A 14235-nucleotide genomic window follows, 5' to 3' on the forward strand; every position below is an offset into this window, starting at 1 on the left:
ATAGCAACATACAACGTAGAAATTATCTTTAATGGGGGTCATTATATTTCGTAATTGTAAGAACTCTAAATCAACAGTCTTCAACTATAGTGTAAGTTTGAAGTTATACCCAAATAAAACTATCCCCACAAAACGCCAGCTTTGACTATATTTACAAGCTATAGGCTGCCCCGTGGGGTAACACAATAGTCCCAGTTTTATCCACTTCTTACACAAAGAGCGTATACTTTATGTAATTACCTTGGAAAATTTCAGTCAGACTCAGGACTGTCCCACGAAAATATAAACACCGGTTTCACAGTCCATCTATCGGCCGTGAACACCAACCGCCCCTCCTCAACAAGCTTGATCGGATCGACGTAGATGTCAACGGTAATACGGCCGCTGTATAGTTCGGAAACTCGGAAGATAACATATATCGAATCTTCCGTAGAAAGGCTCTCCATCTAGAAAAATTAAGCACATGGTTTAACTTGTGTAATAGTTAGTTGGACTGGAGGAGGAGATTTACCTTGTGATATTGAGCATCCGACATATAAAAGGGTGTATCTCGACCCCCTGGAGTAGTCTTTACCTCAATATAATATTTGGGCCGTGAGCCTCGCCATATACTCGGGAGAAGGCCCTTGCTTATGAGAACTTCTGTTAGTTTATTATTATCGTCTTTATACTCGAGGTCAGACGTTTCGATTCCGGACCAGCTACCCATATCCGCGTAATCCGGGTGCACCGTGACGTATTTCCGAATAGTACTTGTCCAATTAGCCCTACTAAACCCTCTAAGAGCTGGGCTCATTGAGGAGAGAAGCTCGTATACCTAGGACATCGTTAATACCATTTATTCTTAGTTTTACAAGGGGTTATGGGAACACTTACGAAGAGCTCCCCCGCGGCTCCTACTTTCTTGTCACGCTCGAACCGGGACATGCCCAATTGGGGATCAAATAGATCAAGTTCGTTGAAGAGCGTATTGTTGATGATATTATTGCCAGTCATAACATCTAAGAGCACCGAAAGATCCATTGCTTCTGAGAGGAGTCGACTTTTCCTGGCCATACGTATCACTTGTGATAGGAGAGCACAATACCCTTGAGTTGCCTTTCTCTGTCTTTCTGCGATAGTCGTCATGAATGGATCTGGTGAAGGACCCGTTCGTGCGGATGAAGAGTGGTCTCTACCTGAACTTGTCCCAGGTGTAGAATAGTATGTGTAATCTGTTGCTGGTGTCTCGGGATCCTCGTACGGGGATCCACTGTCGAAAAGGGGCGTCGCAGGCTCGGAGGGAGGCGGGCGTAGTATTCGAGGGGTAGAAGGTTCGACAAGCGTGGGTGTAGAAGAAAGAGTCGGTGTAGGTTGGTTAGTGATGATATATTCTTGATCGTCCTGCTTTGGTATGGTAACTTCAATAATGCCATTTTCGGTAAGAAAATAATCAACTCGTTTAGGCTTCGTCGTCAAGATGCCGTGAATTAATAGCGCCGCACTAGGGTCGACATCTCCCTTGGAGTTTGTCCCGGGATCGGTCATCATCCACTTCGTTAAGCGATCGGGAAGAGTAGAGAGGTAAGATTCTTCTCGCAAGTCCTCGTCACGCGGGACGTATATTTCTAGGCCATCTTTATCGTCGATATGAATCATGCCACGGTCGACTTCTTGGGTCACAGTTTGTCCGCCTATGGTAAGTACCAGTTTGGTTACTATTTCCGGTGTCTCCCATGTGTGTGAATTGCGGAGCAGATCATATAGCGCTTGACCATCACCTTCAATCCGTGGGCTCTTGAAATGAGTGGCGATGCTATGAAAACGAATTATTAGCAGAAACCCCTATAATCTCATAGAGATAAGTCGGCTTACCGAAGTAGCCCATATGCCTTCTTCTTGATATCTTGGACTGGGTCTGATATTGGGATTTTTAAGCCTGAATCCAAAACAGACGTCTCCTGGACCAGTCGTGATAGATACCTATCCTCGAGGCCCGCCCACTTTATCAGAGGCTTGAGTTTAACAATTTCGTTGACGGTGAAATCGAAAATTTTGACTTTGTCGTAGAAAATGTCACCAAGTCTCTTGCGATCGATGATGCCAAAGCCCGTCTCCGCCGAACGCAAGGTTGTGTTGCCACCAACCTCCCTAACCGGTAGGACCCGGCGTTCTAGGAACTTCTCGGGAGAAGTATTGAAGTGTTCGAGCTCGATATATGAGTTAAAATTCCAAAGGAGTTCTTTAACGTGCTCTGCTGTGGCCTTTTCCGGATCTAGTTCCAACAATTCGTTGTAGATAATTTCAGCGTCTAACACACGTACAGCTAGCTTTTTGACGAAAAAGCTCTCCATATCTCCGTCATAAATATTTCCCAAGTTTACCCTACCTCGAACTGGTGATGAGGCACACCATAGACACTGCGATGGCATATGCCACTTCTGAGGACCGACATCTGCAAAAACCAAAGCATCGGTTTTGAATGCGTTTCTATGAACAATATGATTAGAATACGTAAAATGTTTTTCAAGGGTATTTTAAATATCCAAAATTACCTCATTTCTTCCAACGCAGTACTAGATAGTTTCATAGCACCTAACTCCGAGTATAACTCTCGAGTTATATCCACGAGCCCTGGAGGATTTGATTCTTTGACATGTTTTAGCTCTCCCACAATATGATTCCATGAGCACTTTGGAATTTTCAGGGTTTCCCGAAGGAATGGTTCGAAGTTAGAGAATCCCGGGACGGAATCCCTAAATTGGGCATGATATATGGGGAAGACTGGAAAGACGGTTTCCATACTCGTCGGCCCATCGAGTAGACATTCCCGAAGTGTAGCCCAGGTAAACTTGCGCTGCTCCCGAGCAGGTATAAAAAAGAATCGAGACGGCTGGAGAAAGGTACTAGTTTACTGGTTAGTCTACCTGATATCAACCAGGCTCTAGCCTAGGAAACAATGCATAGGTACATACCGTATCTGAGACTGTTTCTCTGCTTGTATTTCTTTGCTTTGTGAGTCCAAGCATTCTGCATGAAGGCGCAAATATAGGCGCAAAACGCGTGAAGGGTCGGCAAACTCGCTCTTGAAATAGTGGGACATACTTAAATAATGGAGAATGTCAAGATAGAACTTTATATCGTAGCTAAAGTTCACCCCAAAAGCGCGCAAGAAGTCCCATTGAGACACCGGGTCTGAGTCATCGTCGATATGAATGAAAGGAAAGTACTCTCCCTCTCGCATGAACTCTTTACGCTTTTCTAATAATACCGGTAAAGGGAAATATGATTCCGAAAGGGGTGTTAGAAGACCAGCTTGGGATGGTACCTTCAGGCATCCCAGTTCCTCTGCCAGTTCAGGTGTCACATGGGACTTTTCCAAATCCCAACTTTGTTTCAAGAGATTCAGAAGCTCTGAGGGAAGGTTGTCAGCGACGAACATACATTCTTCTGAAATGTTGTTTGAAAGGTCCTTGGAAAAATCGAATAGTCTCGAGTAATTGCGAACATTGAGGCATGTTTCAAGCCATTCTCTCCAGGTCAGGTCATGTTGAGTTGATTTTCCTGGGTCGTCTTCAAAATACTTTCTGTCTATGAAATGAACATTACTCCACCCTGGAGACTTGTCGGCCTTGGAGATTAGTTCCCAGAATCCCTTGTCCGAGTAAGACACGTGTGATTTCAATGGATACCAAGATCCGCGATCATCCCATAGCCACAAATCGTTATAATTCTCGAATTCACCATACTTGGAAGCTGGGTTGTGTGTTAGATAGAGGTATTTGAGATGAGAGAGTGAGGTTTCGTAGTTTATCCCTATAGCCTTCTTTTTCCAATATCTTCGAAAGATGTCGACACGGACATCGTGTACTGAAGCGTATTTTGCATCGAGATGAAGAAATAGCTGTCTCCTTTCAGATAATGTTACTGCGACGGGGTCTATGAGGTGAAACTCGAGATCAGCTGGAATTGCGAGTCCGCTTTTCGTAGTTGGAAAATGCACATCAACATTCCTCGAACTAACCCATTTTCCGTCGACTAAGGGGATCAGTTGTAACGATTTAGTTGTGTTCATCGAGTTACTCCATTGGTTTTCAAATGATAGACTTATATATCGGGCTGCACGAGCGTGCCAATCAGAATCGGTCCTCGTGGACCGCATCCTGGATGTATCGCTAGATAGATCTCTCGATAATCTATCAATCACCTCATAATGCCTTATACTCTTGAGTCCATAATCTTGGAGAATACTAAGGTCGCTTGCCTTGTAACTGGATGAGATATAACTAGCTCTATCGCCGGGGAGGTCGTTAAACAGGGGATTTCCGTGTTGATCAAGTGTGTCCAATGTGAGTCGTCTTGCATGTGACATCTGCCTTTGGATCGGCGAATCCCGTAAAATCAAGATCTCTTCATCGGAAATATGGGATTTGATTTTATTAACGAGCTTTAACCAGAATGGGTCCCATGGATAGTTTGACAACTTTGGAAGGTAACGCATCCACTGATACCTCAAGGTCGGGTGGAAACAAAGCGATCTCATTGCAACCACGAAGGCCTCTGCTAGTGAACTTAATAGCTTAATATTTCGAGATGAGGTGGTCACAATATCTTCTCGGTTCGCTTGGGTTACGAAATCGCTGTGGATTAGGAACTAGCAAGCTTATTAGTATTGGACTTATTTGATACATGTCGTGTTATTAGGGTAAGGTATTTCTCACATTAAATCCCACTCGGCGGACTGGAAGAAATGCAAAGACTTCCTGTTGTTCGATAAATGGTTCGTCATCTTGTGAAAGAGGAAATGCGAGGACGACCGGAGCAGTGCTGTATGCTCTCGATGCTTCTTCCTGGGGAGAATACGTTCTGTTCTCATTATGAGGAAGATTTCGTGCAATATACTCCACGATGTGGTATCTTTGTGTCGTATGGGTCGTATGGGTCGTATTTCCGTCTTGGGTATAAAATTTCTCGAGTATGCGATTGCTGACTTGGTTGGTATGATTTATTTTAAGCAAAGAGGATGATGTTTCGGTCCCAGCATCGTCGTATATGCGCACCTTGATTTGCTTGAGCTTCTTCAGGAATAGGAGCATTGTAGGTTGAAGCTCGTTCAACTGATTGAGGATATTTTGTCGTCGCGCATCTTCGGTACCTGGGACATCGTTGGGATGCAAAAACAATGTGATTCTAGTCAAGGGCCTCGGTATCTTTTCTGTCGAGTCGTACCATTCAGGAGATATCATCCCCATACCAGAGTCGCCTCTTCGGTGGGTAAATGTGAACGAATAGTCTCCAGACTGGATTTGAACTTTCCATGCTGCCTTGAAGACCGACTTGAAACCAATACCTTTCTCGCCAATGTATCCTTGAGCCCCTGTCTTTGAACTCGCTCCAATCTTACATATCGCTCTAAGATTTGCTTCTGTAAAGCCATCTTCGTTGCATTCCACGACAACTCGATCCTTATACACATCAAAAGACACGTATGGAACGACGCCCGAAGATTGTGCCCGGGTGAAGGAGTTATCCTCGGCATTTTGCAAGAGCTCGAAAATCCATCTAACGTCCTTAGTATAGAGATTCTTTGCAAGTCTAATGTAGCATTGTTAGTATCTCTTCCTATTCTAGCAGTAAGGAGTCCGTACGTTATGACACTTGTTCCTACCAGTGTATGCGCCATGAGGAGTGCTTCTTGAACTTGACGGCGAGTGTCTGCGGTCATAGTTGCATAAACTTCCTCACCAAGGTAGCCATGCTGTTTGGAAATGCTTTGCACGAGCCGGCGTGCTGCTTCTTTCCTAGAGGTACTGGAACTTGCCATGTTGAAGGAGGAGGCTGGAGACGTATCTCATATGATCAAATTATATCTATATTATCTCTAGCAGAGTAGATATTCTACTGTATAACTAATAAACAGAAAGTAATTCAACAGAAGTTGTAGTAGGTAGAATTGAGAGAGTATGGTATAATATAGTTAAATGCTTAATTTTAAATATGCAAGGGATGCCAGCTGAAGGATACAACGCATCTTTATACAGGCTATCAGTCGGATGCATTGCCAGACAACTTGTCTTCGGCCCGGGAAGCTTACGCTCCATTCTCGGGATCGTGTCTGTAGTTTCATCGGTACTTGAAGCGCGCGCTTACATGAAAACCTCCGGGTCTATCACGACAAGACCTAATTAGGCTTTATCATGTTATGGATGCAACATAAATGTGACAATTGTAGTAATTTTAGCATGAGGCGTTTTAGAGGTGTCTTATTGGTATTAGTGCTGGCTTTCGCCTTCTTGTACCTAAGAGGGTGCTGGGCTGTAATTAAAGAATCAGGTATAACTAAAAATAGCGAATCAGATTTTGAAGGCATATAAAAGGTTACTCTGATCCTTATAAAAGCCTTAAAAAGGCATATCCTTCATGAAAAGTTATAAATATTCAAAAGATTATTCAAAAAAAGAAGCGCTCCTATTTGGAAATATCTCAGATTAATCCTGAATTACTAGCTGTTTATTTAATTTTAGCGCAGTATATTCCAAGTGCAAGAAGGTACAGATAGCACTAATAGCAGAGATATTCCCGAGGCTATGGTCGCATTGCGTTGACCCGGTTGGATTAGCAAGGGAGAAGAACAACATATCTAGATACGAGAAGATCTACTACTTCATAGTATATTCTGTATCACATCGTTGCCTAGGTTATTGGCTATCACACACTAACTATTGTTTGGGGGCTGGGCAGATGTATACATATTAAGGTCACATTCGATTTATGCAGTTAGGTCTCAAGTCCGATGAAGACTTTGAACGTGTTTTAATTACAACCAACAACATGCTAGACACAGCCTCAAATTAGAATGAATTCGGGTTATAGTCCGGGTCTTCAAGGCTAATTTAGTAATTTCCTTCGTTATTAATGTGCCAAGGTAGTTTTCGTGATACCAACAAAATAATACGAAGGCCAATTTAGGCAATGGGATTTTACACGTGCGTTTAAAGAGACGGCCTGAATGATGCCTAATAAGGTATTGTTAAGGTATTGTGAGCTCTATTTCTGTCGGCTAGCTATGGTATACTTCCTCATGAGTTATCATGAGATAGAGATTATTAAATTTATATATGAAAGTTGTAAAGCATTAATACGTATGGTCTTTAAAGATTAACTAGATAATTGTTGCTGGGATATGGAAATAGTATATTGTTGTAATATTGCTTTAACCGAGTCTACCTTTTATCAGAAATAAGATATAATAGATTATTATAATATTATTTCATTGCGCAGATAAAATAGCTGTATATCTGCAACTTATTGGCAAGAATAATGATGTGTTGAACAACGTAAGAGTCAAATATATAACCTGTCTCAGTTGTACATATATCTTTTTAATAGTGAATACCTCAGCAACTAATACCTGCAGCATCATCAGGTTATCGATAAAGATTCCCCAGTTTGCTCTAATCAGTGCACTTAAGCCTCTTAACTCCAAGAATACTGCCATCTTCACACACCGCCCAGCCCCAATCAGCCCCAACCCAACCCCCACTTTCCTTCTTAGGCGTCTTGTCTTCTTGCTTGTCCCGCCTCTCCCACGTACGTAGTAGTTCGTAATTCGCACCGCAGCTTATCAGGTATCAGGCCGAAATTTCGAGAACAGAAAGAAGCAAGTCGCATCTAATCAACAACATTCCAGCCCGCCAACTTTAACTCACTCACCTATATACTACTACTACCAAACTCTTCACTTGCGGTATTAGGGAATTAATTTTCTTTCTTTCTTTTAATTTCTTTCGCTTGGCCAAAACTACAAACCAATAAAACCTTCTCATTTGATTGAGACTCAACCAACTTGGCTGACCCCTCAGTTGAATTCTTTAACAAACCAAACCAAACCAACCATGGTACGAATTGATATGTTATAATCTAATATCATACTCCCCGTTTTTCTCATTCTATCTATCCTATCCTACCCTACCATATCCTCCTTTTCCCTAACATAGCCATTAGCAAGCCGTACGCAAACATGTGTAATGTATATATCACAATACTGACCTTCCCACCAGGCGACAACAACAAAACAACGCCTGGCCCTCGCCATCTGCGACTTCCTCTCCACCTCCCTAACCGACGGCACCCTCTCATCCGAGGACAAAGACAGCATCGACGTCGCCATCAACTGCATCGGCGAATCCTTCAAAGTCGACCCCACCGACCCCGCCGCCCTCTCCGCCGCCACCGGCACCCAGAACCTTCTACAGATCTATGGCGTCTACGAGAAGCTCAAGTCCACTACTGCCGCCGCCAAACCCACCTCTAATACCGCCGACACCTCCGACAAGGTAAAGGAACCCACCGATGATGAGAAGGCTCGCGCCGAGGACCTCAAGGCCCGCGGCAACCGCGCCATGGCGTCCAAGGACTACCCCGCCGCCATCGACCTGTACACCCAGGCCCTAGCCCTGAACCCCCGCAACGCCATCTACCTATCCAACCGAGCCGCCGCCTACAGCGCCGCGCGCGACCACGCCAGCGCCCGCGCCGACGCTGAGACCGCCGTCAGCATCGACCCCAAGTACACGAAAGCCTGGTCGCGACTGGGCCTAGCCCGCTTCGCTCTCGGCGACGCAAAGGGTTCCATGGATGCGTACCGACAAGGAATCGAGCATGAAGGCAACGGCGGCAGCGAGGCCATGAAGAAAGGCTTCGAGACCGCAAAGCGACGTGTCGACGAGCTGGAAGTCGAAACCGCAGACGCAGGACCGACCGCACGTGGCGGTGGCGGTGGCCCTGACCTAGGCAGTCTAGCGAGCCTCTTCGGCGGCGGCGGCGGCGGCGGTGGAAACCGCGACGGAGCTGGCGGTGGAGGTGGTCTCCCTGATCTCAGCAGCATCATGAGCAACCCCATGTTCGCGAGCATGGCCCAGAACCTGATGTCGAACCCGGACATGATGCAGAACCTAATGAGCAACCCGCGCCTCCGCGAGATGGCCGACCGTTTCTCCAGCGGCGGCGGCATGCCTGACCTAGGCTCTCTGATGAGCGACCCTAATATCGCTGACATGGCGAGGAATATGATGGGCGGCGGCGGTGGTGGCGCCGATGATGGGAGCAACCCCGGAGCCGGACGCGGCGCAGGCCGATGATTGACTTTGCTCGGAGATAGATCCTGTCAAATTCATCTTCAACGGAGTTGTATAGGGTTCTCCGTGCGAAGAGCGTAGCGTGGCGCTGTAAGGGAGAGAAAAAAAAATCGGAACAAAGTTGGTTGGGCGGAAAGATATGAGATTATAACCAGTCACGGTTCTTACATTTGCCTATTTTCCCCTTTTGGTCTTTTGGTCAATGAACGGACAAGAGTCATGAATAGCCGGGTTTGAGCTACGTAGACCACGAGTAGACTTTGCTTATAACAGATGAGCACTCACGATAATAATAGAAGGCGAAAAAAGGACAATATCAGGGTTTACTATTTATAATCCATCGCATCTGCTAACTAAGGTCTTAATGGTACATTGCGGACCGTTGTGTGCTGATAATGAGACAAGTTGATAATCTCGTATGAGAGAAGCAGTTGAAAAGGGGTGTAAATAAATCAGTGCTCGTCTAAGTTCTTCCACCGTACACCTCGACTCCGTACCATGCTATAGTGTCCCTTCGTTTTCTCCTCTAAACAACAATGTGCCCAGTCCCGAAACATAGCTTTTCTGTTTTTTGTTTAGTCCTCGAATGCTACCGACCGAGAAAATCAATAAAAGAGAAAAAAAAATATCATGCCCGTTTTTTTGTTTCTCACCCCCTTTTCGCCCTCCGTCATCCGTATTCCTGCGATAAACCGATAGGTATTTTATAAATCAGAACCGAATAACACGCAATATAAAGCATCCGTAATTAACATTCTGCATTCTTGTCTCCGACGCGAAAAGAGCTTTCCGTAAAATGCATAAGAATACATACAATAGGAATCGAAAAAGAAATGCGCACGAGAAAATGAGATACATATTCGTAGGCAAAGGGAGACTAAAATAGAGATAATGCGTCATTGAAAAGTACTGTTTGAAATGCCGATTTACTTTGCGCGAGATATAGAGGTCCCGCGCTTTTGCGAGGGTCCTGCACCGTCTTTGTGGCCGGACTTGGGGCTAGCTGGACCACGTCTTCGACCCCTTCCAGCACGGTAGCGACCGCGCGTTCGGCCACGGTAACCGCCTCTACCCCTACTAGGTAGGGGTTGTTTGGCTTCTGGAGATGGTGAGTGTTCGTGTTGTTCCCGTGGGAGCTTGCTTTCCCTTCGAGAAGGTTTTGTAGGTGTAGGCATAGGTTGGCTAACAGAACGAGTCGGGCTGTCTGAAAAACAAAGTGGTGGTGGCTCGGGGCAAGACACAGATTGAAGGGTGTTCCGGCGAGGCTTGGAATCGGGGGCGTCGAACACTGTTGATTGCGCGGCAGACTCGGGAGGTATGACAGGTGAAACGGCATCATCATTTTTACTCGGGGGAATCGCATCGTAAGCTCTTATCGCAGTAGACACAGAAGCGGACTCGGAATTAGCCGGCGGTGTACTATTAGAGGAACTCGCTTCCTCTTCGACGTCTTCGGCCCAGCTATTTCGCATAGGAGATGTATTATTTAATTTTGGCTCGGCTGTAGAACGGGGTGTAAACTCCGGCGCACCAGGATTCAGCCTTGAACCCTGTTAGAGGTTAGTATCAATCAAAAAATCATGAATGATTTTTCGACGGATCTACCTCTTTTTGATGCCCATTTGGAGTATTCACAACCTTCCCGTTCGCCTTTCCTGCGATAGGGGAGTTCTCGGCCGTCGATACCGGCCGCGGTGCTTGGGTACCATTTGAGGCGCTGACACCATTTGCTGGCTCGTCGACGGACCCATCCGTCTGGGTAATACTCGAAGTTGCCGTACTATCGCCAGAGAGATCTTCACTTTGCTTATCCTCCTTTGATTCCTTGGGCTTCAAGAAAATTTGTTTAGACCAAAGCTCAGCGTATTTGCCTCCCTTGGAAATCAACTCTTCATGGTTCCCTTGTTCAGCTATCTCCCCATTCGCAACGACGAAGATAGTATCGGCATTCATAACGGTTGAAAGACGATGCCTAGACTAAAGTCAGTATAACGTCATAGTATCCAGCGGCTAGTTATTAACATACGCTACAATGAATGTGGTGCGACCTTGACATAGGGTACGAAGACCGTCCTGGATTTTCTGCTCCGTGTCTGTATCGACAGAGCTAGTCGCTTCGTCGAGGAGCACGATCTCGGGCTGTTTAAGGATAGCCCGTGCGATCGCAATTCGCTGTAGTTCACCACCGGATAGTTTCCTAAGTTTGTTAACTAACAAAACTAACGTCTGCTGATTAGATTACTACTTACACACCACGCTCGCCGACACGAGTCTTATACCCCTCCGTAAAACCCATTATATGATCATGAATTGCCGCTGCTTTACAAGCGCTATAGACATCTTCGTCCGTAGCTGATAGCCGGGCATATCGAATATTATTGACCACAGTGTCGTCGAAAAGAATTGGTGATTGCGGGACAATACCAATAGACTGTCGTAGACTACGTAGGAAGAAATGTTAATAGAGGCAAAATCGAGGGATGGGAAGGCACAAAACACAATCCGCCCTAGAAGAGACCCATTTGGGATTTGAAAAAGGTAGACATGGACCATACCTTGAGATCGTCACATCGCGAATATCCTGGCCATCGATTTGGATAGAGCCACCTGTCACGTCATAAAAGCGATCAAGGAGCTTCAGGATCGTTGACTTCCCAGCCCCCGTTGCGCCGACGAATGCCACCGTAGTACCAGATGGAACAGACACTTTCACGCTCTTCAAGATGTCCTTCTTCTTGTCGTAGCTGAAACTGACGTTCCGGAACTCAACTTTACCGCCCTTGAGCTTCAGGGGTTTAGCATCGGGCTTCTCGATGACGGTCGGTTTGGTCGTCATTACGTCAAGAAGCCTTTCGGCATGCACCAGATCCTGGCTGATGTTCTTTCCGAGCTGAGAGAAAAATCGTAGAGGTGACGTGAGCTGACCCCAATACGTCAATAGCATTACAAAGTCGCCAGCAGTGGCCTGGCCATTAGTAATTTGGTATACAGCCAAGAACGCTCCAGCGAGTAATCCTGCGAGAAGGATTAAATACTGAAAGGCATGTCCAACAAAGTAGCTGTAATACAGAGATTTCGTAGACGAGACGCGAGAGTTAACTGCCACGCCATATCGTCTCTCTTCGTATGGGATCTGGTTGAAGGCACTGACGGTCTGCCAGCCTTGAATACCAGCCTGGCGGATATAATGTTCCTCAAAATACCTAGAAAAAAATAACAATTAGAACCCAGTCCATCAAGATCAACTTTTCTAAAGAAATCCAATAGAGATCGGGGGTGGAGGTCTTGGCCGAGCTACTGAAACGCATAAATTGGGCCACTTACGTCCTGACCATCATCTTTCTTTTCTCCTTAAAGCTTGAGATGATATGAGTGGCAGCTTGGATAAACGCCGTGCCAGTTGCAATAGTGATGAATCCTTCGTACGGTCCGAATTTTGTCGACAGGTATGTGAATGCAATGACCAAGTCAATTAGCATTGGCAATGCCTGGAAACATATCGAGTCCAACATATTCGAAATAGAGGTCCCATTCGAAATAGCTACGATAAGATCCGATGAACTCTTAGAATCATGGAACTCGGAAGAAAGATTCATAATGTGAGAATACGCAGCGGTTGTGAGGGCTTCCCCAGAGTAGTGCTCGATAGGTAGCCATAGCATCTGCCTCAAGAAGTTAATCCCAGCCTCTGACGCTAGAAGTCGAAGCCCAGCAAAGATAGCTACTTGAACCCAAGGATTACTATCAGAAACACCGCTCAAGGAGTCCATAACGGCGCCATACTGCCGAGGAATTAGGAAATTGAGCACATTTCCAGCCAGCAAGCACAAGCCCACGAGAGCAGCGTAAATTTGCAGGCGACGATTCTTGACAGGCCAAATGTACGGAAAGAAAATGAGAAACCCCTTGGCATACGCAATCCAGCTACCCTCATTCTTCAACCGCTTCTCAATCTTCTCTCGAGAAATACGTTGCTGACGTTCCCATGGTGATTCGACGTCTCTGGGTGAGTTAGCCGTCTCCGTATTAGTCGCATCCGTATTTGTACCCTCTGAGTTTGTCCCATAGCCGCTATCTGCCGATGTGTCGACACCATTCGCTCGTTGGCCCGGCTTTGGGAGTAGAGGGGCTCGTTCCTCGTCATCGTCATCGTCGATTCCGTCTTCTCGCCAAATGAAATAAGCCAAGAGAGCGCCTAAGGCAAGAATGCAGCGAGCGATGACGATAGAGGCGTCCAGTCGGAGAAAGGCTGCTGAGTTGTCACCAGTTGTTGGGGCAGTCACTATCGGCTCAGAGGATGCGATGAATAGGAGGGCAGCGTTGAAAGGCTCCAATACAAACGCGATAAGCCACGATCCGTAGAAGGGATACCAAACGGTATCGGACCCGTCGCCGAGACTATTCTGCTCGATTCCAAAGATCAGGATGCAAGATAGCAAGCCGATAACTGTGTCCTGGGATGGCCATCGACCCCACATAACAATCTCAATTATCTTGAGGATAAACTGAACCACAAAGGTGCATAGAAAGCAACAAAGAAGGCAATATATAACCTTGCGTCGAAGGTGGGTTGACTTCTTCGAGTCCGAGGTCTGCAACGTGCAGATCGCAATGGCTGAAGTGATGGCGAAGTATAGGAACACTACAAGGGGGTAAACATAATGCAGCGTAACCTGCACACCCTGCAGCTCCAGTCCCATCATTCTCTCGGCCACTACCTGATCAAACGGTTCGAGCCCAAAGGGTGTAAATGTCCGAAAATAGCTGAATGGGCTGAGGAGAGTTCAGTGCAGATCAACAGCGAAGAGGCGGTGAAAGGATGGGCAGGTCCTAGATACTATATGGTCAGTTCCAAGTCTTCTTTCAAGTTATTTAAATAGGTTATGGAAGAAGAGATGAGCAGTAGAAGCATTAGTAGCAAATTCAACAGAATTGAAAAGGTTGCATTGATTGCTACTATCCGAGTAATAGGGACTGTGTAGTTGTAACTGAGGCGGTTTTGAATTTGAAGGCGAGTGTGGGTAGTAAAAAGGTTAGAGACAGAACTTGGGAAGTTACATGACGAGGCGTCAGATGATGATGATGATGAATCTACTACGAAACAACAACATCCAAGTAA

The 14235-nt window shown here is 45.9% G+C and overlaps 3 protein-coding genes across 3 annotated transcripts; 1 reads left to right on the forward strand and 2 right to left on the reverse strand.

The window, feature by feature from the left end:
• Positions 1–251: 251 nt before the first annotated feature.
• On the reverse strand, positions 252–5803 carry GL218_05145 (uncharacterized protein; the record flags this gene model as incomplete). Its single annotated transcript, XM_033581789.1, has 8 exons — positions 252–446; positions 512–817; positions 877–1795; positions 1855–2290; positions 2785–2885; positions 2955–4633; positions 4701–5574; positions 5628–5803. The coding sequence occupies 8 exons, from the start codon at positions 5801–5803 to the stop codon at positions 252–254; spliced, it is 4686 nt and encodes a 1561-aa protein (XP_033435314.1).
• Positions 5804–7874: 2071 nt separating this feature from the next.
• Positions 7875–9119, forward strand: GL218_05146 (Small glutamine-rich tetratricopeptide repeat-containing protein 2; the record flags this gene model as incomplete). Its single annotated transcript, XM_033581790.1, has 2 exons — positions 7875–7877; positions 8040–9119. 2 exons carry the CDS (start codon positions 7875–7877, stop codon positions 9117–9119), a joined length of 1083 nt encoding a protein of 360 aa, XP_033435236.1.
• A 923-nt stretch (positions 9120–10042) lies between these two features.
• GL218_05147 (Heavy metal tolerance protein) lies at positions 10043–13819 on the reverse strand (the record flags this gene model as incomplete). Its single annotated transcript, XM_033581791.1, has 6 exons — positions 10043–10666; positions 10722–11088; positions 11143–11313; positions 11366–11557; positions 11672–12319; positions 12441–13819. The coding sequence occupies 6 exons, from the start codon at positions 13817–13819 to the stop codon at positions 10043–10045; spliced, it is 3381 nt and encodes a 1126-aa protein (XP_033435312.1).
• Between the last annotated feature and the right edge of the window lie 416 nt (positions 13820–14235).

Source organism: Daldinia childiae, assembly GCF_008694065.1.
Source record: "Daldinia childiae strain JS-1345 chromosome Unknown Scaffold4, whole genome shotgun sequence".
NCBI classification, from domain to species: Eukaryota; Fungi; Ascomycota; class Sordariomycetes; order Xylariales; family Hypoxylaceae; genus Daldinia; species Daldinia childiae.